Here is a 25,705-nt window from a genome sequence, read left to right on the forward strand (position 1 = left end):
CCAACAGCAATCACACTGAGACTAATTATTTATTAGTTGCCTAGGCCATAGCTTTGGCTCACTCCCTGACTAACTCATAATTTCTTTTAACCCATTCAAACCATTCTCTATCACTTGGTTAGTTACCTCTCCTTTACTCCGGGCCTGCTTCTTCCTTAGCATCTTCCTCAGCAACTCCCTCTGAGTCTCTCTTGAATCTCTCCTTTATATCTCTCCTATTTCCCAGAATCCTCTCTTCCTGCCAGTGTTTCACCTCCTGTTTCCTGCCTCAGCTCCTTGGCCATCAGCTTGATTTATTGACGGGTGATACTTCTAAGAGATTCTCTCTACAGATGTCTAGACTTTTAATTTTGCACATAGGACCTTAGTGCTCTGGTCCTTCATATCACTGTGGATATTCTCTCTGCTTATCTTTGTACACACAGAGACCTGACCATTTCTTACTAATTATTTTTCTCACAACCTAGGTTGTGATTTCTCAGATATCTCCCCCACCCCTTTCCCCCAGTCAATTAATACCAGGAGTTATTTGCTTTTAGTTTTATTCTCCAAAAGCATCTCATAGTACTTAACTGTTATAGTAGAATAGTAGTAATTTAATTTTTGGGTTGCTGCTCATGAGGGTAAGTTTGGAATAAATGGTCAGACTTTCTGAAAGCTAGCTGATGTATCTGTAACTTGAACATAGTGTCTGCTTTACAGGCTTACATGGTACTAAGTGAAGGAATGTTCATTATGTGCTTGCTCACCATGCTATCCAACGTTTTGACAAATGTTACGTAATTTTGGTTTTATTATGTATCTTTAGCAAATACATTTCTCCTTTGTCTTCCCTTCCCTCATTTTCTTCTCTCCAACTATCTTCATTTTTCGTCTTTCCTTCATGGTTACATAGCCCAGACTGGCTTTGTTCTTGAGGTCTTCCTGCCACATCTACCTAAGTGCGAGATTGCAGGTCACACCAAGTATTACTGCACTATTTTTGCAGTTTATTTATTTCATTTCTCCCCTCCTAAATTTTGGAGTCCCTAGTCTGGAGATTTTGAATAGCTGAGATGATGGGTGAATAGGCAAACGTTAGGAAGCAGGTAGAAGAATATTTGAGAGGAAGATGCTCTGTGGACAGCTGGAATACATGTCATGCATTTGGAGAGAAGTGGAGGGACGTATTAGATGTGTATGAATGTTGAAGGGAAGTCAGTTTCAATGAGGACTGAGAATGCCACTGAGATACCTATGTCACATTCACTCACTTTCAAGAGAATCTTAAAGTAGGATAATAAATGAACAAAGACACAGAAACAAGCAGGACAGACCAGCAATCTTCTAAGAATGGAGGAAAGGAAGTGCAGAGTAATGAAGTATTACATTCGTGGTAGTTACCTGTCATCCTTAAAGCATGTCCTAGCACTGCTTATTTGATATTTATTAAAAAGCTTTAATTTCAAAGAATTTCAAAAGGGTTTTGTGTGTGTGTGTGTGTGTGTGTGTGTGTGTATTTATCTGTGAATATATGGGTTCACATGTGTCTGTTTGTTTGTGGGATCCAGAGGAGGGTGTTGGATCTTTTGGAGCTTTGTTAGCTTGGGTGCTGGGCTATGAACTCTAGTTTTCATGATTGAGCGACTAGTGCTTTTGGCCTTTCTGCTTTTAAAATTTTTTTCTAAATCTGTCTTTATCTGTCTATCTATATCTATGTATTTATGTATGCATGCGTCCATCTATCTATCTATCTATCTATCTATCTATCTATCTATCTATCTATCTATCTATGAATGAATGAGAGGGAGAGCAAGTGCATGCATGAGCATGTATCCATGTGAACAAGCTGTGGTATGCATATGGAGGTCAGAGGACAATTTGGAGTCAGTGATCTTCTACCATGTGTCCCAGGGATAAAACTCAGATCAGCAGGCTTGGTGGCAGGTGCCTACCCACTGAGCCATACTTCTGGCCCAACCTGTGGTTTTAAAAAATTATTAACTATGATGGTTAGTATTGTGAACTGGACACATAGGAAGAAAGCCTTCCAGAGCAGCTTTGAGGACTTGTTTGGGTTAAGGTGAGCCTTTGAGAATGTCTACAGGGGGTTGTCTTAAGTTAATTGCTGTGGAAAGACCCATTTTAATTGTGGGTGGGATTGTTCATGCGGTAGGGGATCCTGGACTGTATAAAATGAAGAGGGCAAGTGGAGCTCTAGCACGCAGGGTTCATTTTACACCATTCATGCCAGTAGGTGCAATTCAGTAAAAAGCCAGATACCTTTCTCATTTCAGTTTTTAATACCAAACCATGGTTAAGTTTTATATTAGTGCAAATGTGTAAGTTTTCCAGGGTCTCCAGTGGTATTTTATTTGAACTTTCATAAGTAAATAATATAAAGTTTTTTAAGGATGTATAACTTTATACCATTGTACAGTCTGGTTTTGTGTACAACTTGACACAGACTAGACTCATCAGGGAGGAAGTAGTCCCAGGTGTGGAAATGGCTCTGTGAGACCCAGCTGTAAGGCATTTTCTCAATTAGTGATCAATGGGGGAGGGCCCAGCCCATGGTGGGTGGGACCATCTCTTGGCTAATGGTCCTGGGTTCTATAAGAAAGCAGTCTGAGCAAGCTATGAAGAACTAGTCAATAAGCAGCGCCCCTCCATGGCTTCTGCAATGCTCCTGCCTCTCAGGATCCTGCCCTGTTTGAGTTCCTGTCCTGACTTCCTTCAAGAGAAGTGTAAGTCAAATAAATCCCTTTTTCCCCAACTTATATTTTGGTCATGGTATATTTGTTGAAGCAATAGAAACCCTAAGTAAGACAACCATTCTGTGCCAAAATACATTTAAGTGCTAGGTCTTATTATTTATTAATTAAAAAAAATAAAAACAAATCCCAGAATCTCACTTTGTAGCCTAGGGTGATTTGGAACTCACTATGTTGTCCGAAGTAACTTCAAATTCCCAGCAACTCCTGGCTGGGATTCCCAGCAACTTTGAGTCCTGGGATTATAGTTGTGAGCCCTCACACTGGGCTAAAATTATTTTAAATAATAAATCTATACGTTTCATTTTGAGAGTAAATGACAGGAATCAAGAAAATTTGAAAAGTTCAAAAAATTTACAAGTAGTATAGGGATGTGATACAGAGCATGTTTAATATTTAAAACACAAACATTGAAGCCAGGTGGAATTTCAGCCCTACTTATTATTATGTTTGCAATTTTCATTGTCTTTGGGGAGTCAATACTTTGTACTCGTCAGCAAGCTGGCAGCAAGCATCTTTAACAACTGAATTATCCCTCTAGCCCTGTATTTGTGATCTTAACAACTAAGCTAGCTTCTCCGACCTTACATTTCCCCCCACTGACTAAGTGAGAGCTACCCTTTGTTCCCAGCATTGTGAGTATTCAGTGATATAAAAGTATTTGGAGTTGTGATAGTTATAACCTTTGTATATTAGCTATTATTATCATTAGCTTATTACAGAATATTCCCTTGGGTCAACTACCCCTGATATTTATTTAATATAAAACTCACTTTTTTATGTAAATAATTTTGAAAATGTAAATGATAATAGAGGAAGTTGGAATTCTGTGCATTGTAATAAAAATCTTGCTCAAAGTTATTTTGATTTCATTAAGCTTTGATTTTAAGCTTAGAGATTTTAAGCTCAGAGAAAGCAGAGAATTCACTTAGTTCTGGTTTTACCTCTGCTACCAATATGATATTAGAAAATTGCTCATCTTCCTTTTCCCCACCTGTCCATGAAGGTACTAACTGGCAGATCTCTTAAGTAGTTTTCAGGCTAAAGGTTTTAGTTAAAAACAAGGAAGAACCATGATTTTTGCTGACCATTTGCAAATCTACAACATAGAATTTTTGGTGTGTTATATATAAAAATCTTGAAATGTTTTGTTCTTTTTTGTCACCTTTGTTAAGAAAAGGCAGTGGTCTTCGGAAAAGCCAGGATTCAGTGAGAAAATCTGCTACCTGCCAGGTAGTAAGTTTGTTTCAGAAGATATGGGCCTTCTTTTCTAACCGAGACTCCTCTTTCCCCAGGACAGCTTTCTATGGCATCCCATAGTAGTGTGACACCTACCTCTCCATTTAGGGTAGAGACAACTTCCCATTGCCCAGAGCTAAGGCTGTGAATGACTCCTAACTTCTCTCTTGTCCTCTCCTCTCCTCTCCTCTCTCCTCTTCTCCCCTCCTCTTCTCTCCCCTCCTCTCCCATCCCCTTATTTCTTGAGTGTGTCATAGCAAACAAAAGCAGCCCTCCGACCCCACAAGATTATACCCTCTTTCTGGAAGCAGCCTACATTTTGTTATTAGCGGATGTGACGGATAGAGAGAAATATCCCTTTGCTTTAGTGAGGGACTGATGTGAAGGACTGTCCCAGTTTTAGAACTTAGAGGACTGTGCTGCAGCTGCCTTTGCAGATCTGCCACTGTTCAGTATTGTTCAGCCTCTCCCTTTACCCAGTACTTCTTCCCTGGTGTACTCCGTGTTGCCCTTGAGATCACGTCCTGAGAAAGTTCTTCATGTAGAGTTCACTCCGAGTGCATCTCCTTGGGAACAGAAATTATGACAGCCACCTACAATTTGAGTAGATATTGATTTTATGAGTTCTGTGTTCTAGCTTTTGAATTAATTTCTTTCTTATTTATTTATTTTCTTTCTCTCTCTCTCTCTCTCTCTCTCTCTCTCTTTCTTTCTTTCTTTCTTTCTTTCTTTCTTTCTTTCTTTCTTTCTTTCTTTCTTTCGAATTGGATATACCAAGGATTAAACCCAGTGCCTCATGTAATTGAAGAAGGCGTCCACTGAGCATCCCACTCTTGTGTTGAAATTGACAGTCTGTGTTTTATACAGGTGTCTATAGCTGGTAGATTAGAATTTGTTAGGTTATAAAGTATTGTGTAATAGTTTTCAGTTCTACAAGCTGAACTTTGAGTAGACACATGAATGCCATATTCTGAAAATTAATAGCGTGTGTGTGTGTATGTGTATATGTGTGTGTGTGTATGTGTGTGTGTGTGTGTGTGTGTACATGTGCATGTGCATGGGTGCCATGCCGTGCATGTACAGGTCAGAGGACAGCTTGTAGGTGTTGCTTCTCATCTTCCATACTATTATGTGGACCTCAGGTATTGAACTAAGTAATGTTGTTAGGTTTGGTGTCAAGTACCTTTCCTCTCTGAGCCATGTTGCTGACTCTAGTCTTTTATTAATATATGAAGGCAGGTCTTGGAGTTGAAAATAGGAATTTCCTTCTGCAGCTGAGTGAGTGCAGAGACTTGGAGGCTGAAGCAGTAATGGGGCCTTTTGCCCCAGCCACTGGAGGAAGCTCCCTAAGCAGGTCAGAAGCTTTGGGCTCGTGGATGCTCCAGCAGCTGCCCAGGCAGGCTTTAAGAGAGTCTTCTTTCCTCTGATGAGCAGGAGTGGTGGAAACTGAACTCCGCTTCTCCCGAGGAGTAGGGGAGCGTCTAGGGTGGAGCTCCGGGCTGTAGCAGAGAGCTTGGCTTTCCTTCCTTTTCTTCTCTGTTGGCCCTTGTAGCAGTTCTGGCTCTGTAGCTCTGGAAGGTCCAAATTTATGATAGGACCAGGGTGCCTGCCAGGCCTTGTTTGGTTGAATGTGGGTATGCAAATGTGAAAAAGTAGGATCAAACAGGAAACAATTGTCAAACATGATGGGGGAGGGAAAGAACTCTGAGTTGTCCCAGAGTTGCTGAAAATTCACAAGCAGGCCCTGTGATTTTTGTCTCTGAAGAGGTAGAGACACTTGTTAGAAAGTTCTGGACTGTTTTTGTTTGCTACAATGACTTTTGTAGGCTGTTTATTCCTTCCCTGCAGGGAGAGGGAGAGGGAGGGAGAGGGAGAAGGAAAGAGGGAGAGAGGGAGGGAGGGAAAGAAGGAGGGAGGGATTACACATGTATACATGTGCCTGTATGCTTTTTGTGATTACTGGGGCTGCACTGGCATTTATCAGCACTCTCTTCTCTCTAGCTCCTTTGCCCTCAGTATTTCAGCCTGTTAGTTATCAGAAAACTCTATATGGGGGCAAACACACAGATACACACACACACACACACACACACACACACATACACACGCACACGAATGCACATTTGAGGTCTTCTTGTGTCTCGGTTGTTTTACTGTTAGCTGAAGCAAATTGCATGGACAGCCTAGAATTAATGTAAGAAAGACTTACTACATAAGAGAGTTACAAGAGCATTAAAACACAGATGAAATCTAAACTCTAACACAGCTCTCAGGGTAAGTATATCTACAGAGAATATAAATAAATACATAGTAGAATTTAAAGAATAGAAGTGTTCTTTAAAAAAAATTATGTGCCTAAGTGTTTTGCCTGTATATATGTTTGTGCAGCACATGCACGTATGGTTTTGTGAAGGCTAAAAGAAATTGTCAGGAGGCCCTATGCAAGTGGAATTAAAAGACGGTTTTGAACTGCTGTATGAGCCCTCTTGAAGAGGAACCAGTGCTCCTAACCACGGGGCCATCTCTCTACCTGTGAAAGTATTTCTTATCTGAAAGGAGAGAGTCAGAGGTTTTTTTGATATCATTTGAGTCAGAAAGACTAATTTCACCATCATTTGCATTTTTAAAATTTTCATTCCTTCTTTATGTATCAACTGAAAACTTTATGTAAAGAAATTTGCAGCACTTGGGAAGCTGAGGCAGGAGTATCATACATTTAAGGTCAGTCTTAACTATGCAGTGGGATCTGCCTTAAAAAGGAACAAACAAAAATCCTTAAACCAAAAACCAAACCAAAACAATGAAACAACTTTTACTGATTTTGACCCTGAGTTTCACTGTATTCCAGGAAGACAGAATAAGTCTTTCTTCATTAATTTATGTATTCACTTTACAACTCAGTCACAGCCCCTCCCCCACCCCACACGTCCTTGCTCCTCCCCTCCCTTCTCCCCATTTCTGGGAAGGGTGGCCCCCACCATTCCACTCAACCTTGGTACATCTAGTCACTGTAGGACTGGACGCATCCTCTGAGGTCAGACAAAGCAGCCCAGTTAGGGAAACAGGATCCACAGGCAGGTAACAGAGTCAGGGACAGCTCTCACTCCAGTTGTTGGGGGACCCTCATGAAGACCAAGCTGTACATCTGCTGCATATATGTACAGGGTAGGCCAAGGTCCAGCCTGTGTCTGCTCTTCATGCTGATCACTTACTTCGTTTTTCTATTCTAAAGAGAACTCATGGAGTTTTAAAACAGTGTGCTTCTCAAGAGTACGTCTGCATTCTAATGAAACTGGGCAAGAGCAAGAGGTCTCCCACGTGTTCATCGTCTTCTCTGTCATCTGCACCCTGTGTAGCTGTACCTTTGCCACAACAGATGGACTTTCATTCATGCATTATTGCAGTCTTAGAGTGTAGTACATTAGGGCTCACTGTTGGTATTGTAGATCGTGTGCCCAAATTCATGATGGTGTGTATCTACCACACTACCACAGTGTGGTGAGTTGAATAAAAAATGGCCCCCATAGGCCCATAGGGAGTGGCACTATTAGGAGGTGTGTCCTTGTTGGGGTAGGTATAGCTTTGTTGGAGGAAGTGCGTCACTAAGGAGTGGGGTTTGAGGTCTCAGATACTCAAGCCAGGTCTAGTGTAACTCTTTTCTTGTTGCCTAGGGATCCCAATGTAGAACTCTCGGCTCCTCTCCAGTATCATGTCTGCCATGACAATAATGTATTAAACCTCTGAACCTGTAAGCCAGCCCCAATTAAATGTTGCTGTGGTCAGGATGTTTCCTCACAGTAGTAGAAACCCTAAGAAACACACTGAGTTTTGCTTCCCTAAAAATTTTGTGTGATCTAATTACTTTTTCTTTTTTGCTTTTTATTGAAAATAGATTTTTTTCTCTCATAATATATCCTGATTAGGGTTTCTGTTTTATTTACCCCTCCCAGTTCCTTTCCACTTCCATCCCGTCTCAATCTGTCCCCCTTCTGTCTCTAAAAACAATCAGGCTTCTAAAATATAGTAAGATAAAACAAAAGCTAACTCATCAGAATAGGACAGAAGAAACAAGTAGAAGGAAAAGAATTCAAGAAAATTCACAAGAAATAGATATGGATGCCAAGATGCACTCATTCGCACACTTAAGAAACCCATAAAGACACTAACCTGGAAGCCATAATATATGTGCAAAGAACTGTAGAGTAAAAAGAGAGAAGAAAATTTAAATAAAATAAAAATAAGATAAAATTAAAAAAAGGGAAACCATTTCATATGACATTATGAAATAAAGAACTTCCAACGATGCCATTGAGTTCTTTGATGGTTGACCATCCACCGCTAGGCGTGTATCCTCAAGAGTGGTTTATTTACCCAGGGAGACTCTCCTGGAGAAAACTAACTGTTCATTTGCAGTTGGTTATCAGTCAGAGTTGCTTCTGGGCTAGGGATGGGGGCATGTGCCTACTTCTCTTCTCAGTTCCTAGGACCCCACCTGGTAGTCTCTGAGCTCACACGTGCATAGATGCTGTTGATTTAGAGAGCTCTGTTTGTCTTGGTGCCCTCCATCCCCTCTGGCTTTATACTCTGTCTCCTCTTCCACATGGTTCCCTGCGTCCTGAGGTGGGATTTGATGGAGATACCCAGTTTGGGCCAAGTGTTCCAAGGCCTCTCACTCTGCAAAATGTCCGGGTGTGGGTCTCTGCTGCAGAACAAAAGCTTCTCTGAGCATGGTTGAGCAAGTTACTGATCTGCTTCCTTGGCCGGAGTGTTTCTTTCCTTTTCTTTATTCTTAGCAAATACTAATCTTTCAATTGGCTCCATAGTTTTACCTTTTCCAAATCATATGATTAGAATCATACAGTACAGAATCTTTTCAAATTGATGACTACCATTCCTTCTCCTCCTCTTTTTTTCTCCTCTCCTCTCCTCTCCTCTCCTCTCCTCTCTCCTCTCTCTCCTCTCCTCTCCTCTCCTGTCCTCTCCTTCTCTCCTCCTCTCCTCCCCTCCCCTTTCCTTTCCTCCCTCCCCCCTTTCTTTCTTTCCTTCCTTCCTTCTTTCCTTTTGAGACTCTTTAGTCTGGGCTATCCTGGAGCTCCCTCTGTAGACCATGTTGGCCTTGAACTCAGAAATCCACTTGCCTCTGAGTGCTGGGATTAATGGCGAGTGTGACCACTGCATGTTCAGTCTGTCAGTCTCCTTTAAGAAGGAGACTTCAAGCTGGAGATAGTGATGGAGCATTTGCCTTTGTCATGTTAGGGTTGTCCCTTGTAATCTTAATCTCTCTGGAACTTTTACTTGAAAGGGTATTGGATTTTGCCAAAGATTCTTTTTGGCATTTAAAGAGATGATCGTATGGGTTTTCTCTTTCAGTTTATTTATATGGTGGATTACATATACTGATTTTTATATGTTAAACTATCACTGCATCTCTGGGATGAAGCCTATATGATCATAGTAGATGATGTTTTTAATGTATTGAATTCAGTTTGCAAGTATTTTATTGGGTGTTTTTGCATCTATGCTCATTAGAGAAATCTGGGTTTGGGATGATTATAGGGCTAGGTGCTGATTTCTGGGTTTGTCTTTAGTGTGTTTTGTTCCTTGATTTGTGTTTCCTTTCTGGATTTTTAGAGAGTGTGTGCTTCCTATTTTAGTGATCCGCTCAATTGGTATGTTCATGGAAAGAAAGTACTTGCTGGTTTTGGAGGCTGGGGGAAGGGCAGAGCTAGTGTCAGGGACGATGACCTATGGGATCTATGGGAAGTTTGGACAGTGGGGAAGGAGGCTGCAGCTGATGTTCTGTTGCCGTGTCTGGGGGAACAGAGTGGAGAGTGTCTTGGGGAGCCTACCTGGTGTTCTGGCAGGTGTGACCTGTGGTTGAGCTGGAGGTGGCCCCTGAGTTGGGTGCTGGGACATAGCTGGAGTTTGGGGTGGTGGGACGGAGGACGGGGAAGGCTGGAGGAGGGGGATGGTCTGTGGGACCTACAGGGGTGGTAGGCAGTGAAGAGTGGCTGCAGGTTGTGTTCTGTTGCAGTACTAGGGGTGACCTTGAAGATTGTGTCTGGGGGACAGAGTGGGGAAGGCCTATGGGCAGCCTGCCTGGTCTTCTGGATATAATTTTTAAATGGCAACCACAATAAAACATATTCTAATGTAAAGTTATAAAGTGGCCATTGCTTTTTGGTTTACATATGCTTTTAATTTTATATTGTTGTCTATTTTTGTCTTAGTTACTTTTTTATTGCTGTGAAGAAACATTATAGCCAAGTCAACTTATAAAAAGGAAGCATTTAATTTGGGGGGTTGCTTAACAGTTCAGAGGGTTTCCATGTTACACACAAACCTCCTAGTCCTTATCAAACAGTTCTACACACTGGGCACTGGATATTCAACATGAGCTGTTTTCACCCAGACCACCACCGTTCTCAATAGTAATTACACTTTTCCTAAAATACACATAAAAAGCTTTTATAGTAATTGCTAATATTGTTGCTAAAATGAGTGAAAAGAATTTTTCTGTATTCTTTTTAGTAGTTCTTTCTATCCTTCCCCAGTATCTCACTAAGAGTATATAGTTAAACTATATGTTCTTAAATACTGTTATTTTCTCTATACGCTCATGCCATTAACTTGATAATCAGTTGTGCTTAGAAAAGGAAAAATAAGTTGGAGCTGGAATTGGGGCTCGGTTGTAGAACACTTAGCTACTATAGGAAACATTAGTTTAAATCTTCACTATTGCAAGACACAGAACAAGACAACCTTTCTCTTGAAAAACCTGTGAATAAAATAAACAGTTCCTGGTATCCAGGGATGGGTATGACTACCTGGACTTCCTGCGAGTGAAGGCTGCTAGGAGAGTGAGTTCAAGACAAGCCTGGGCAACTTCATGAGACCTCATGAGATCTCAAAAACTTAGGCAGCTGTGTGTGGGGATGCCTCAGTTGTTAAAGGGCTGTGGCAAACATGAGGACCTGAGTGCAGTCCCTAGCACCCACCTAAGAGCAGCAAGACTCTGTATCCCCACTCCTGGGGGAAAGAGAGGGGCGAGGTGTAGTTAGGAGGATTCCTGGAGTTCATGGTCATCCAGTCTAGCTAACTTGTTGAGCTCCAGGTTCAGTGAGAGAACCTGTTTCAAAATGTGAAGTGGGGAATGAGTGACATTGACTTCTGGCTTCTCTGCGTACATGTCTGCATATACATTAACAGGCACACGCAAGACTTAGAGCCCTCCATCCTTGCCCGCCCCATCAGGCATACACAGTTATACACACTTATCAAGGGGAAAATTATAAACAGCAAAAGGAAAATGAGTGAAAAATACATTTTAAAAACATAGCATAATATAAAAGATTTAACTTTCTGCCATTTAATATATAAGACACAGTGGCATTAATTAAATTCACATTGCTGTATACTCATTCCAGTTATTCATTGGTAGGACCTTTTCATCTTCATGTGAAACCCAGTGCTGATAAAACGGTAACTTCCCAGTCCTCGTCTCCCCAGCACTGGCAAACACAACTCCACTATTGCGTTTCTTGCCACCAGTGAATGACACTGTTCTCTCTAAGTACAGACATGCAGTATTAATCCTCTGTCTGACTTCTTTCATGCAGCATGATGCTTTTCACTTCATGTTGAAGAATGTTTTAAGACTTTCCTTTGCATGAAACCTGAATAGTGTAGACGGTATTTTGTTTCTCTACCCTTCCATGGTAGCTTCTTCCTTTTACCTGTTGCCAGTGCTGCACTGAATCCTGGTAATTAAAATCTGTTTCAGGATTCTTGTTGTTTTGATCCAAGCTGGTCAGGAACTCTGGGTTCCTCTGCCTAGTGAATGTTAGGATTATAGGCATGCACCACTGTACCTGTCCTGTTTATCTTTGGTTAGATTCCCTGAGATTTTTTTTTTAATTCATAAAGATGTTATTAACTCACCTAACCAAATATTACTTCCCACTCCTGGGATGGCGGTGAATGGAGATGAATGAAAGTTTTGGTTCTGGTTATGATGAATTTCAGGCAATCTGGCAAATTCATTGTGTGATTATTAGGAAGCCCTAGTGATGTAGATGTGGTAGTATATGATGTAATATTAGGTTTCTCTCTTTTTTTAAAAAACATTTATTCATATTATGTATATGAGTACACTGTATCTGTCCTCAGACACACCAGAAGAGGGCATCAGATCCTATTACAGATGGTTGTGAGCCAACATTTGGTTGCTGGGAATTGAACTCAGGACCTCTGGAAGAGCAGTCAGTGCTCTTAACCACTGAGATGTCTCTCCAGCCCTAGGTTTCTCTTTAATATGCCAAGTGAGAAGATGACAGTTTGAACTGAGGTAGTGTAGTGGCCAAGTAGCTAAGGAAAGTCAGATAGACTCCAAATTCATGGAGGAATTTGAATTAGCTTGTTGATTAGATGTGAAAGTTAAGGAAGAAAGAGGAAATCGCTAAGGATGATGGCTTGGGTTTGCCAGGATTAGTGCCATAGGTTTGCAATCTGAGATAAGGAATGCAGATGGGGAAAAGGTTTGCCAGAAAAGACAATTAATTTGGTTTTGATGAGCTGCATTTTTTCTTGATGCATGATTTTAACTGTAGCCCAGGATGGCCTGGGACTCACTGTGTAATCTGTGCTGGCCTTGAATTTATGGCAGTCCTCTTGCTCTCCCTTTCAGATGCTGGGATTACAGGGTTTGAGCCATTATAATACCCAGCTGAGAGCTGACTTAGAAGTGCTTGCAAGGTACTCAGATAGGGACACTTAGAAGAACAGGAAAATATGCAGGATAGCTGTGGTCTGGATTATGGTTTTAATAAGTGAAATCACCCAAAGAGTATATAATGAGCTATGTAGTTAAGTATGGAAACTGCCTGGAAACTCTTGGCAGTGCTTTACATGGAAGGAATGAGCTGTCTCCAGAATCCAAACTGGCCCACTAAATGTTGTGCTGCTGCTGCTGCTGCTGCTGCCGCCTCTGCCTCTGCCTCTGCCTCTTCCTCTTCTTCTTCTGCCTCTGCCTCTGCCTCTGCCTCTGCCTCTTCTGCCTCTGCCTCTGCCTCTGCTTCTTCTGCCACTGCCTCTTCTTCCTCTTCCTCCTCTTCCTTCTCCTCCTCCTCCTCCTCCTCCTCCTCCTCCTCCTCCTCCCCTCCCTCCCTCTTCTTTTGGCGGTTTGAGGGCCAGGTACAATGACTTATCCTTCACCTTAGAAGGAATATGTCTGCATGCCTCACACCTGTGGACTCCTAAAAACTTCACTAAGGTAGAGGCCCTTGAATTTTGGTTGGCTTTATTTTTTGTCCTCTGATGTGCATGTTTGTTACCAACAAGTCCAGAGTGATTATTTCCTCCTGCTCACTTGGCCCAGTCAGCATAATGTTACCAATAGAATGGGTCAGTGTGAAATTTTGTGGAAGAGACAGATGATCAAGATCCTTAAATTATGATACAAGGCAGGAGAGTTAATATACCTTGAGGTAAAACGGTAGAAGTTGGTGTTGCCAACTGGAAGCATATTGTTGATCTCTGATGGTTCTTATGGACAGGTACCTAGAAAAGGACATTTGCTAGATCAATACCTATATAGCATGTATTGGAAGACATGCTAATCAAGTAAGGATACCACAGCTGCAAATTGGGAGTCACTGCTTGACTAAGTTAACGGTCATTCTCCATTATCCATATGTCTCCTACACTCGCCAGATAGAAGAGTTAAAGGAAGATGTGGTGGGAACCACCACCCCTGCATCTTTTAACTCCTTGATGCTAGCACTGATTTCTGCAGTTCTTCCGGGGATTCAATATTGTCTTTGATTTCTTGTTTTCCCTGACAACTCCAGTAGCTTCTCTTTTGGCTTTCCAACCACAGTAGCCCTCACTCTACAGGTCAGGGAACCAGAATTCAGCCAACTTGTAAGTATATCATCCCAATTATATACTCTGGGACCGGGGAAATAACTACAGGAAGAGTTTGAGGACCCACTAGACCTGTGAGTTGATTTCAGCCAAAACTTCATTAATCAACTCATCTTCACAAACCCCTACTTTAACTGGAATCAGCAGTGTCAGTTATGAACTAGTGCCCAATAGAAGCCAGAAAGTCTGAGTTTCTTGGCTCACAATATATACTTACCCTTGTAAAAGTCCTTAGATTCCAAAAAAGACTAGCAGTAAAACTCTTAGGTATTTTTTTTTTTAAATCAAGGTTCTTCCTCAGGGGACCCTGGCAGTCACATCTTTCAATGGATTCTTGGTCTGCAAACTGGCTCAAGTCTGGAAATTGGTTCACGAGGCAAGATTCCCTCTTACCATGATTCAGTATAGCCTGTCAGTGTAGAGATCTGTTTACCTTTGCCTCCAGAGTGTTGGTATAAGAGGCACGTGCCACGGGTGCCTAGCCTAATTAGTTTTTATGGTGGAATGATGAAGAAATATAAGTAGCAAGATTTTTGCTAAAAGCTACATTTTTAAAAGAGATCCTTATGACATTTAATTTATTTTTTAAAGATTTACTTATTTTGTGTGTGGGTGTTTTGTTTGCATATATATGTGTGCACTATGTGTGTGTCTGGTGCTTGAAGGTGTCAGAGGTAGTGTCCAATCTCCTGAACTTAGTTACAGGCAATGGTGAGCTGCCATGTGGCCACTTGGAATTATACTTGGGTCCTGTGAAGGAGCAGAGACCTTGAGCCATAAGTTTCTGTTCTTTATAGAACACCCAACCTCAGATGTTTTGCTACAACCCAGATTACTAATTCAGCCCCTAAAGATCCTAACTTTAACCCCATCCTAACTTTCAACATACACATTTTCAGTATATTATTTAGACCACAGCAATACCTGTGTTTTTCTAAGTTTTTTTTTTTTAAATTGAAAAATGTATTTTGAGCATGCTTACTTTCTTGTGAGGTTAGTCTTTCATGAGCTTGGCTTCTGCGGGTTTCCTTGGCTCTTTAAGATGATGTGGGTTGCTTGCTTCTAAAGTGGGTGAGACCTTACCTAGTAGTTCTGCATCAGGCAGTTCTGTATCTTTTGTAGTAATTTAGACTGTAATGTGACTTAAGGATTTCCCACTCAAGAGCTTGCCTTTGTCTGCTTGATGTATTTCTCTAACGTAGGATCATGTGCAGAGTTAGGGGTATTGTATGGGGACCTAGGAAGTGTGACTCAGAATCACCAGCTACTAGAAAAACTTTTCTTATTTATCTGTCAAATATTTGTATCATATACCCACATACTACTAGATGTTTGTCTCACTTCTCTCAGTTTTTGTTATTAGATGAAGGTTTTCAGTTGTGTTCCGAAGCTGTAGCTATAGGTTTATTCTTTATTCTTTACGATAACTGCCAATCCACACAGCAGTCAGAGAAGAGTCTCCACAGAATCTTGATCTTTTCTCTGGGTGTAAATAATTTATAGAATAATATTGTAATAAATTGTAGAATAATATTGCAGTGGCAATAATTTGCTGTAGTAAACTATAAACATGTTCAAAGAGGTTGAGACAAAGGAAGAATTTTAAAGGCAAAAGCACTAGGAAGATTACATAAGATATTTTGAAATAAGAATTATTGGCTACAAAGATTAGTAACAAATGTAATTTCAGTCCAAGTTGCTGGGCAGATGTTCATGCAGAAGTATTTTTTTGTTTGTATGCATAAAGCTGTGCTGATCTTTGTGTAAAGTAGTGTTCTGAAACCTTTTGTGATAGTTAACATTAGTTGTGTGAGAATTTTTCTTTAATAATCTCACGGCTTTATGTTTTCTTAGGGCTCATATAAATGATTCCATTTTGATTCTGGTGACTTTCTCATAGCAGTGCTAGTATGATTCTGACATGTAAATTATGTATGTCTATATTGCAGTGCTTGGATCTTAAACATGCTTAGGCAAGCACTCTACTCTTAAGATCTAGATAAAATATTAAGGCTTAGATGACTAAAATGTTAAGGCCTAGGTAACTGCTACCTGGCTAGCCTGATCCTGTTACTAATATAAGGAAACTTTTTTACATGTTGTTTCTGCTGATACTAGGAGACTTTCTCATGCCCAAGTTGATCACATATTCTTTTATGTTCTGTACCCTTGGAAATCGGTCAGGAGAAAAGTCAGTAGAACTGTTTTGTTTAGTTACCTACAATAGACTTGGATCCAAACCAACCACCCAACAGCACTTCCTGTGCCTGTATATAAGCTTTTACAGTATTTACCTTTATAAGCTGTCCCTGGGATGGACCCAAACATAAGAGACACCTGCACCAATACAAGAAACTGTTTCGAGTAAGACTTCTATTTTGAGTAGGAGTCGAGTAAAGTTTAAGTTTCCAAGTTCCCTGGGAACTGACATCCTATTTGGTGGAAAGAGATGTGTATGTAGGTAATTGACATCCCGGTTGGCAAGTTAAGACATGAATGTTAAACAAGGCAAGTTCCCTGCCACAGTTGAATACCCCAACCAGTGAGATCAGGATAAGTGTACAACAAAAACATGCTCCTAAGGGAATTCCCTATCCCTAAATCCCGATTAGTGGAATAACTTGGTACAAATGTTTGTGGATTTTAGGCTTAAAAACCCTGTAGGATCTTAACTCAGTGTCATGGGTCAGCTCGCAAGCCTGAGTTGTGGCCCTGATTGATCAGTCCTGGGGCATGTACTCAGTAAACTATCCCTGTCTGACTGAGATCATGTGGGTTGTGAGGTGACTGCTGAACCCCTGTCCTACCATTGATTGATATCTTCAGCCCAGATTATCTAAATTTCAGTAAGTAAACTACTAGGCTGAAATAGATCAACATTTTGTTTCAAAGCAAACCTCTGATTTAATCTTTCAGGGCAGACAGTAGTTCTTTTTAGGTGCTGTTATGTACAATAGATAATGATAACAGCCCTGTTTCTTTTTGGCCAACAAAATGGTGATTTTTGTTTCATTTTGTTTGTTTTTGTTTTTCAAGTTTGTGTTTCACTGAAAACAGTTTTGCAGGGACAAATGCTGCATTATCTTACTTCCTAGTCAAACCAGCCAATCGCATATTCTTAACAATCTAGGATAGTCTACATATTGTAGTTGTTATTTGTTTAAATATCATGAATGTTTTTGTTTCTTAACTGCAGTTATTGATGTGATGTTATTTATAAGAAATGTATGGTTGAGTGCTTCTTAGTTTATGACACAGACTCTTAGAGCCTTTGGGATCTCCAGGAGTAGGAGTGAGAGCAGCTTGATTCTTGATCCCTCCCTCCCTCCCTCCGGTACTGGGAATTGAACCCAAGGCCTTGCACATGCCAGGCAAGTGTTCTACTACTGAGATACCTCTTCAAACCCTGTCCTCCTTTTAAAAATTTTTGTTTTGATACAAGTTTTTGCCTGACAGCTGGAGTTGGCCTTGGATTTGCTTTACTCTGTTGGTAAAGCAGGCCGTGAACTTGGGGCAGTCCTGCCTTATTATCAGGCCCAGCATGGGGTGATAATTGATGCTTCCCTAATCGTTTCAGATTAGGGACTAGTTGTATTACTAGACTGAGTCTGGCTGCTGGATAGGACAGGCTGGGTGGTAAAGTGAAAAGCTGTTGAAAGGAAGGGAACTTGAATGGGAGAGCTGCTCAGTGAGAAGATAGAGCTCTTGTTACTAAAGCCTTGCTGCAGAGTTAGCCGAGAAGCTGACTTAAGGGTGGTGTGCATGGGCAGTTAATTGCTTTTTCCTAGCAGGTAGACCAGATGAGGCATGTCTGATTCATACCACCTAGTCATGAGATAAGTTTCAGTTTTACAGAGTTTTAGAACAAAGATCATTTCCCCAGGCTATTCCTGTTACTTGTTAGTATGCCCACTGTGCAGTTACAGATTATACAAGGGGTAGGCTAGAGTGGGTAGCTGCCCTGAGGCTCTCTTGCTGATTGCCAAATTAACAAAAAACACCATAATTCTCTTGTCAATTGCCAGAAAAAGCTAACAAAGACTTTTGTTTGGAACTTTGAGTTCCATCTTCCAACCTAGAGTTTGAGTTAATCACCAACGACAGTGATTTAATCAGTCATGCTTAAGTAATAGAAGCCTGGAGAATGTCTGAGCTGTTAGACACTTCCATTACTTGTAAGAATATCCCAAATTCCCCTGGGACAAGAATGCCTTTGCTCATAATTCATCCAGATCTTCCCTTAAACCCTATTCACATGGCTGTTCACTTGTATCCTTTAGAGTAAAAATAAGTCAGATGTTTCTCTGGGTTCATGAACTCTTTTAACAAGTTACTGAACCAGAGACTGGGTTGTGGGAACCCTTGACTTATGGTCAATGGGCAGAAGTTTGGATAACTTTGGGATTTGCTCCTTGGAGATGTCATCCATAAGGAAGGAATGGGAAATCTTGAGATCGATCCTTTACCCTGTGCGGTTTGCAGAATGCCCCAGCAGTGCCAGATTTTAGTAAGCTGTAGGACCTGGCATCAGCACCCAGAGAGAACTGAAACTTGATTATAAAACGTCTACCCATTTGGCTCTGGTTAATAGTGTTTAGGAAAATAGTTTTTTTTTCCCTTAGTCTATTAATGATAGATGTGTGTCAACTATAATTATCTGAATCTTGTATCAGGCTCATTTTGGAAGGAATTATCTTTAAAAGGTTTTCAAAAGTATTACAACAGAACTAGTAACATATTGGAAAGAGGTAGGTAAGTGGTCTATAAAAACATATTAATCCACTCTTTGAGTAAAATGAAAGATAGAAGATAACATCCTAACATGAAAATCATCATCTTACATGATTACCTTTTAATTACATTGTGTTTACATTTTTATATCATTGAAGCTATGACATAAACTTGGTACTTCATGCATTTGTAAGTTCAGAATTATATCATCCATTCTTGTTTTTATATAGTCTTTATATTAGTTTTTTAATCATATCTCTGTTTTGAACATAACAAAGAATAAAGAAGGATAAAGAACATAAAAGTTTTCATTTCTATAGCTAATTCACTGTATGGAGTGTTCTTTCTCCGGCTCCTAGAAAAGTTTTAATCAAACTTCAAGTGCAAACATTGAGTGGAGTTAGAGTGTTTTCAAAAGTTTATATGTATGGCAAAGAGCAGTAGCCTTGTCCACTGTCTCAGTTCCCAGTGGGCCGAGCTTCTTTCTGTCTACTGTCTTAGGTGACACCTTTGGTCCCTCATGCAGAATGGGATTGCAGTTATCTGGTTTTGGTCCCAGAACCCTGTATAATTGCTGTTTGTTTTTTTATTTTGGATGATCTGAATTCTTGTTTTGAAAAGTTTTCCTTTTTAATATTTCAAAGTCTTTGCATTACTGAGCTGTGCTTGGAACAGAGTTGTCTGGTTTCTCCTTTTTACTCTTAAGCGCTCCTTGGGTCAGAGTTCTGAACTTGCTGCTTTCCATGGCACCTCTGCTGGCTTTAACCTTCTTTATTCTATTCCTCAGACTCCCCAAATGCTAGTAGGACAGGCATGTGTGCATCACTAAACCTGGTTTTTAGTATATTGTTTTGGGAAAGATTCTTAAATTACTTTTTGGATGAGTTATATTGACAGAATCTTAAAATAGAAAGTTAAAAGCTTGAAAATTATTCTTCAAATGTAAATATTTCATGGTCAGTCAGTGAGTACAGTAAAGCCATTTGAGCCAAGTTTGAAGCAAGCTTCATTAAATACTGTTCAGGATGATAGACACCTGCCAGGTCTATACCCAGGATTCCCAGAGAATGGCTGCAAATTATATTAATCTGGTGCTTATAAAGGTAAAACCCACAAGGCCTTTCCTGCCTTTGTCCAATCAGTGGCAAGCATACATGCTGATGTACTTCCTGTCTACATACCTCCCGCAGCCTCTGTGTGGTCAAACATCCCTGTGTAGTTGTGGCAACCAACTTTGTGTACAGAAGTGAGAATGTGTGGCTTAACTTAAGTGATCAGTATCCCCTAGCATTCCAGGATGTTATCTGTCCTTGGCAAGTAGGGTTTCCAGTTAGAGACATTATTGCTTATAGATTTCTTAAACACAATATTTTAAATGTGAAGCACAACTTTAGCCCTCACACAAGAAGAGCAATCTGAGGATTCTACTTCTGAAAAATATGTCTTTTCCTAAGTCCAGAGTAGAAGAAATCTTACCAGATCAATATACCATTGTTTTCATGATCATTAAGGCATAGGTCATTGGGTCATTGGAAAAGGGGCTAGGGTAGCACTTCACTTTTGACACCGTCCCCCACCAATTTTCTGTTTCTGTAAAGCTGTTTGATATCAGTGTAGTAGATAAAAACAAAAATCCCAAATCCAAAACAAACCCTCAGTGACAAAGACTAATAATCACCAATCTCTTTCGTAATAGATGTCACTGAGACATCTTATTAAGTGCATATTATTAAGTGTTTAAGACACAGAGGGTAAACTTCGTCAACGGGAGAACAATCCCTTGAAAAGTTTGGGATCATCCTTAAGAGACATTTGGAAAAATCACCTGTCATATGGCGGAGGTTTCAGAAGAACCTGATGTATCTTAGTCCAGATAAAAAATACAGATATACTAGAAGAGTCATAAAGACAAAAAGAAGGAGATAAGCAAGAAGTGTCTCTCATGAGTGCAGACCTACGGCCATCCGCTCCAGTGCTGCCTAACTGTCCATGCAGAATGAAGACTGTAGATTCAAAATCTGACCCCAGTCTCTACTCAGGAAGATGTCCCCAACTTTTGCCCAAGGACAGATAACAGAGCATCATGATAAAGTGTCAGTGTGACACACCAGAGATGGAGTCCTGTGGGTTTTCAAGAGTCCTAGGCTCTTTCTCTTCTTTGAAGTGACATCATTGTCATCAGTACCACTCTATTTTGGTCATTCCCTAAACTATATTTAGCTGACTTTCTCAGGCTAATTTCCCAGTAGAAAGGGTAGCCCTTACACTGAGGACAAAGTTTTAAGACCTAGCCTTCTGATCTCTGTGGGCAGAAAGAAACGGAAGATTTCACATGGAGTAGATATAATGTCCTTTGAGTGTTTATAGTTTTTTCAGTATGCTATTGTTTCTGTTAGTTGAGTTATTTTGTCAGAGACAGCTGTTTTTATTCTGAGAAATAAGCCTGAGGAGAAAGTGAAAGCACAGGGACTTGGATGCTGCTAACTCTGCCCTACCCTGAGGTAGAATCAGTTCCCTACCTCCTTTCTATGTATTTACTTGCCATTTGCCTGGCTTATTTGGAGATGGAAGGTACTCACGTAGTCATCATTTTGGATAGCGTGTCTTGGTACTAAATGGATACACCTTATGTCTAGCTCCCCTCATTTTCTTTTATCTTTGGTCAGAGATTAGCTTTTACATATTTCATCTTTAACATTTTTTCAAAATTCTGTTTTTCCTCAGTTGGATAGGCACCAGGGTACAGTAGCAGCTCTTCTTGTATGGTCCACTCTTGTCCTCTCCATTGGAAAGCATGCTGGCTTCATCCTTTGTGCATCCACTAGGATGCTCTTCTGAATTGGGCTTGGTTTCATCCATCTCTCTGTGTTAAGACAGTAGTTATACACAAGATGGCATTTCTTCCTTGTCATTCTTTAGCCAGAATGAACGTAAGGGTCACTCACTTTTCTTATGTGACATTGTTTATATAGTTGTACAGCTTATGAGTATATATATCAACACATTATATTAATATAATAAATTAACTTTTATTTTTCTTTCCTCTCTGTTTCAGACTCCTGGGAGAGTTGGCTCTCAAGGTTCTGATTTAGATTCATCAGCAACTCCTATAAATACGGTGGATGTCAATAATGAAAGTTCTTCAGAGGTATGAAAATTTAATAGAGAAAAAAAATTCACCGTTTAATGGAAATTAGCAAATATAGTAATGTTTGGAAACAGATTATGTTCATGGGGAAAATTCTTATAAATTATATTATTACAATTTTGAGTTATCTTTATAAAAGCATACCAATATTTGGCTGTAAGAGTGAAAAACTGTATATTAAGAATGAAAATAATACTACCAGTTTGTCTTTTGTGTCACCATCTCAGTTTAATGAAGAATATTTTAGTGTTTTGTATATGCGTGTAGTGTTACAAACTGTTAATTAAACATTATGTTATGTGTTACATTTTCCAGTATTTTCTGATTTTACTTATGACCTGTTAAATTTTACTTTATCTTCGTCAACTTACTAAAAACTAGTAGAAATGTAAATAAGCTTAACATTTCAATTACAAAGCCTTTTAAGTTGTATTACATTTATTTTTAAGAAGTGATTTTAAGAAGTATTTGTTCATTATAGAAAAAGAAGTCATAAAGAAAGCCTGTGTTTACGTCACTCAGTGGTGAAGCCCTTAAATGTTAGGATAATCTTCCAAGTCCAGGAACCAAGCAAGGTGCCTGCCGCACAGCTCTGCTAAGACCACCACAGTGCATCTGCCGTCTGCTCCCCACCCCCGCCCTCCTGCTTCCCTCTGAGTGGCTCTTGCCATTGTAGAATGCTTTTTCTACATGCATTGACATGTTGATGTGACTTTTCTCCTGTGATAAATTACATGCACTTAAAATAATATTTTTATACCTTTGTATTCTTGGGGCAAAATCACTTGACAGTGATGTGTTGCTATCACTATTTTAGTATATCGTTAGATTTACTTGTTAATTTTTTGAGGATGTTTGCCTATGTTCATGATACTGATTCACTTTAGTTGGAGACAAATCTGATTCTCTGTCCCTGGCTGGCCTTGCATTTGCTACGTAGCAGTCAAAAAACAAAACTTCTAAAAATGTACCGGGATAGATATGGGTGTTACTGAGAAGAATCAGCAGGAAGGAGGGAGTAGCACATCTTCTGTGCAGCTTTAGTTTTAGGTAGGTGTGGTGATTTGACTAGGCTTGGCCCATGGGAGGTGGCACTTGTAGGCGGTGTGGCCTTGTGGTAGGTGAGTCACTGTGGGGGTGGGCTTTGAGGTCCTATGCTTAAGCTTTGCCCTGGGTGGAAGAGAGTTTCTTCCTGGTTCCTTTGGATCAAGAACTAGAATTCTCAGCTTCCTTTCCAGCCCCATGACTGCCTGGACATTGCCATTTTTCCCAACATGATGATAACGGACTAAATAAACCTCTGGAACTCTTAAGCCATCCCTAATTAAATATTTGCCTTTATAAAGGTTGCCTTGGTCAATGTGTCTCTTCACACAACTAAGACAGTAGTTACCACCGAAGATATTCCCAGTGGAAAGGACGGCTGTGGCATAGTTTAGAACTGAAGCGGCTGAAGAAACGAGCCAAGGCAGTTTCTGGGCAAGCAATGCAGAACACCGGAAATCTTTGAGCTAAGAGTATATCTGCATGGTGTTTACAGACTGGCTTGACGAGGTAATCAGGCCACCTCTTTCAGGCTTCAGAGATGTTGTACACACTTTGGTTAACTCTCTGTGAAGTAGAGAAGCCCATGGAGAATCTTGAGCAGGGACATGATAAGATAACATGCCTGCCATTGAGTACTCTGTGTAGCTGCCGTGTTGAGAATATACTTAGTGGGGTAAAGTGTGCGTGCATAGGGGCCATCTGCTGCAGTATGATGGTAGCTAACATTAGGGGATGACAATGGAGGGGCTGAGACCGAATGAAGGGGTGTTCTGAACGTAGATCCAGTAGAACTTTCTGGTTTTGTGAAGTTTTATATTTTCTTGGTAAGTCTGTAAGCTTCTTGAGAAAGGGGACATTGCCTTTTCCATGTTGTTTTTAGCACCACATCTAATAGCTAGAGCAGAGTAATCATGAAGTAAATCTGTTTTAATGAATGATCGGGTGACTGGGCATGGACATTACCATAATAGTCATGGCCAGAGTAAAACATGCTCTAAACTGTTAGTAGCCAAAATAAAGCAGAACTGACAAAAGCCATCTTTTAAAGAAGTGCTCTCTGTAGTTCTAGTATTTGGAATCTGACTGTCTGAAAGACAACTCTTTGACCAGTTAAAAAAAGGTGAATTTGTGTTCCTTGATTTTGCTCCCTGGATAATTTCCTTGAGGGACATAAACAAAGGAATAATGGAGTTTGGAGAGATAGCTCAGCTGGTAAAGTACTTATGAGGATGATCTGAGTTCCACCAACAGAGTGTTAAGTGAAATGGTTCTGATGTGTGCTTGTAATTCCAACATTAAGGAGGTAGAGAGAGAGACCCCTGGAATATGCTGTACAGACAGCATTGTCTGCATCAGCATGGTGTGTTCTAAGTTAGTGAGAAACCTTGTCTCAAACAGAACAAAATCCTAAAAGATAGGCAGTGTTTGAGGAATGACACCTAAGGTTCTCTTCTGACTTTCACATATATGTATGTGGAACACCCACACAGGTACCACACATGTACCCTCCCACATACATTCATATCTCTCTCTCCCTCCCTCCCCCCTCCGTCCCTTTCTTTTTCTCTCTCTCGCTCTCGCTCTCTCTCTCTTTCACACACACACACACACACACACACACACACACACACACACACAGAGAGAGAGAGACAGACAGACAGACAGACAGACAGACAGACAGTCACACACAGAGAATGAGTGGTGACTAGGAAATGTTTACTGAATGCCTCTTTTGTACTGGATAATATGTGTGTTTTGCATGTTGTGTTGGACAGCTTTTCAGCACTTGAAATTAACAAAAGAGGGATGTTTTAGTCAGTGTTCTATTACCTTTTATTGGGGCTTCCTCATAGTTTTAGCTATTTAGTTCACTAACCTCATGGCAGGGAGCTTGATGGCATACAGGCAGATGTGGTAGCTGAGCCTTCTACATCCAGATCTACAGGCAGCAATAAGAGAGAAACACTGGCCTGGTTTTAGCCCTTGAAACCTCAAAGCCCACCCCTAATGACATACTTCCTTCAACAAGGCCACACCTACTCTGATAGAGCCACACCTCCTAATTTCTCTTAAGTACTGCTATTCCCTGATGACCAAATATGAGCCTATGGGAAACATTCTTGTTCAAACCACTACAAGAAAGATGGATTTATTTTGGCTTACAGTTTTAGCAGTCTCAGTCCATGATTGCTTAGCTCCTTTATTGGGGCTTGTGTTATATATAACATCGTGTCATGGAGGGCATTACTCAGCAAAGCTAATTACTTTGTGGCACTTAGAATAAGAGACAAAGATAGAGACAGAGAAACAGGAAGGTACCAAGGACAAGACATACCTCTCTCAGACTTACCCCCATAATCTACTACTAATGTGATTAGGTCCCAGGGATCAAAGTCTACATTTGTTTTTACAAAAAACTAAGTTCTACTTTGTTCCTACTGTTTTTTTTTTATTTACTTTGTCCATCATATTCTCAGCTCCTTTAAGCTTTTCATTGTTTTTAATCTTTTCACTTTTCTTCTCTGACATAATCTCAAGCCATAAATCAGTTTAATAGCCCACATTTTAAAATGTAGACATTTTTAGACACAGTTTTTTTGTCTTAGTTACTTTTCTCTGGTTGTGAACAAGTACCATGATCAAGGCAACTCTTACAACAGTTTCAGAGGTTCAGTCTATTATCATCATGGTGGCGACCATGGCATCATGCAGACACTGGTGCAGTAGCTGAGAGTGTCAATCTGATATGTAGGCAAAGACAGAGTGACTGAGCCTGACATGGGCTTTGAAATCTCCAAGCACATCACTAATGACACACTTCCTCCAACAAGGCCACACCTCTTAGTCATTCTAATCCTTCTCA

The 25,705-nt window shown here is 40.4% G+C and overlaps 1 protein-coding gene across 1 annotated transcript in view; it reads left to right on the forward strand.

Moving 5' to 3' along the window:
- Positions 1-25,705, forward strand: part of Eea1 (early endosome antigen 1) — a 104,865-nt gene that overhangs the window by 5,959 nt on the left and 73,201 nt on the right. Inside the window, exon 2 of the mRNA XM_032911691.1 lies at positions 21,703-21,795. Coding sequence (XP_032767582.1) covers positions 21,703-21,795 — 93 coding nt within the window. The remainder of the gene's footprint in view (positions 1-21,702; positions 21,796-25,705) is intronic.

The sequence above is a fragment of the Rattus rattus genome, chromosome 1, assembly GCF_011064425.1.
Source record: "Rattus rattus isolate New Zealand chromosome 1, Rrattus_CSIRO_v1, whole genome shotgun sequence".
NCBI lineage: Eukaryota > Metazoa > Chordata > Mammalia > Rodentia > Muridae > Rattus > Rattus rattus.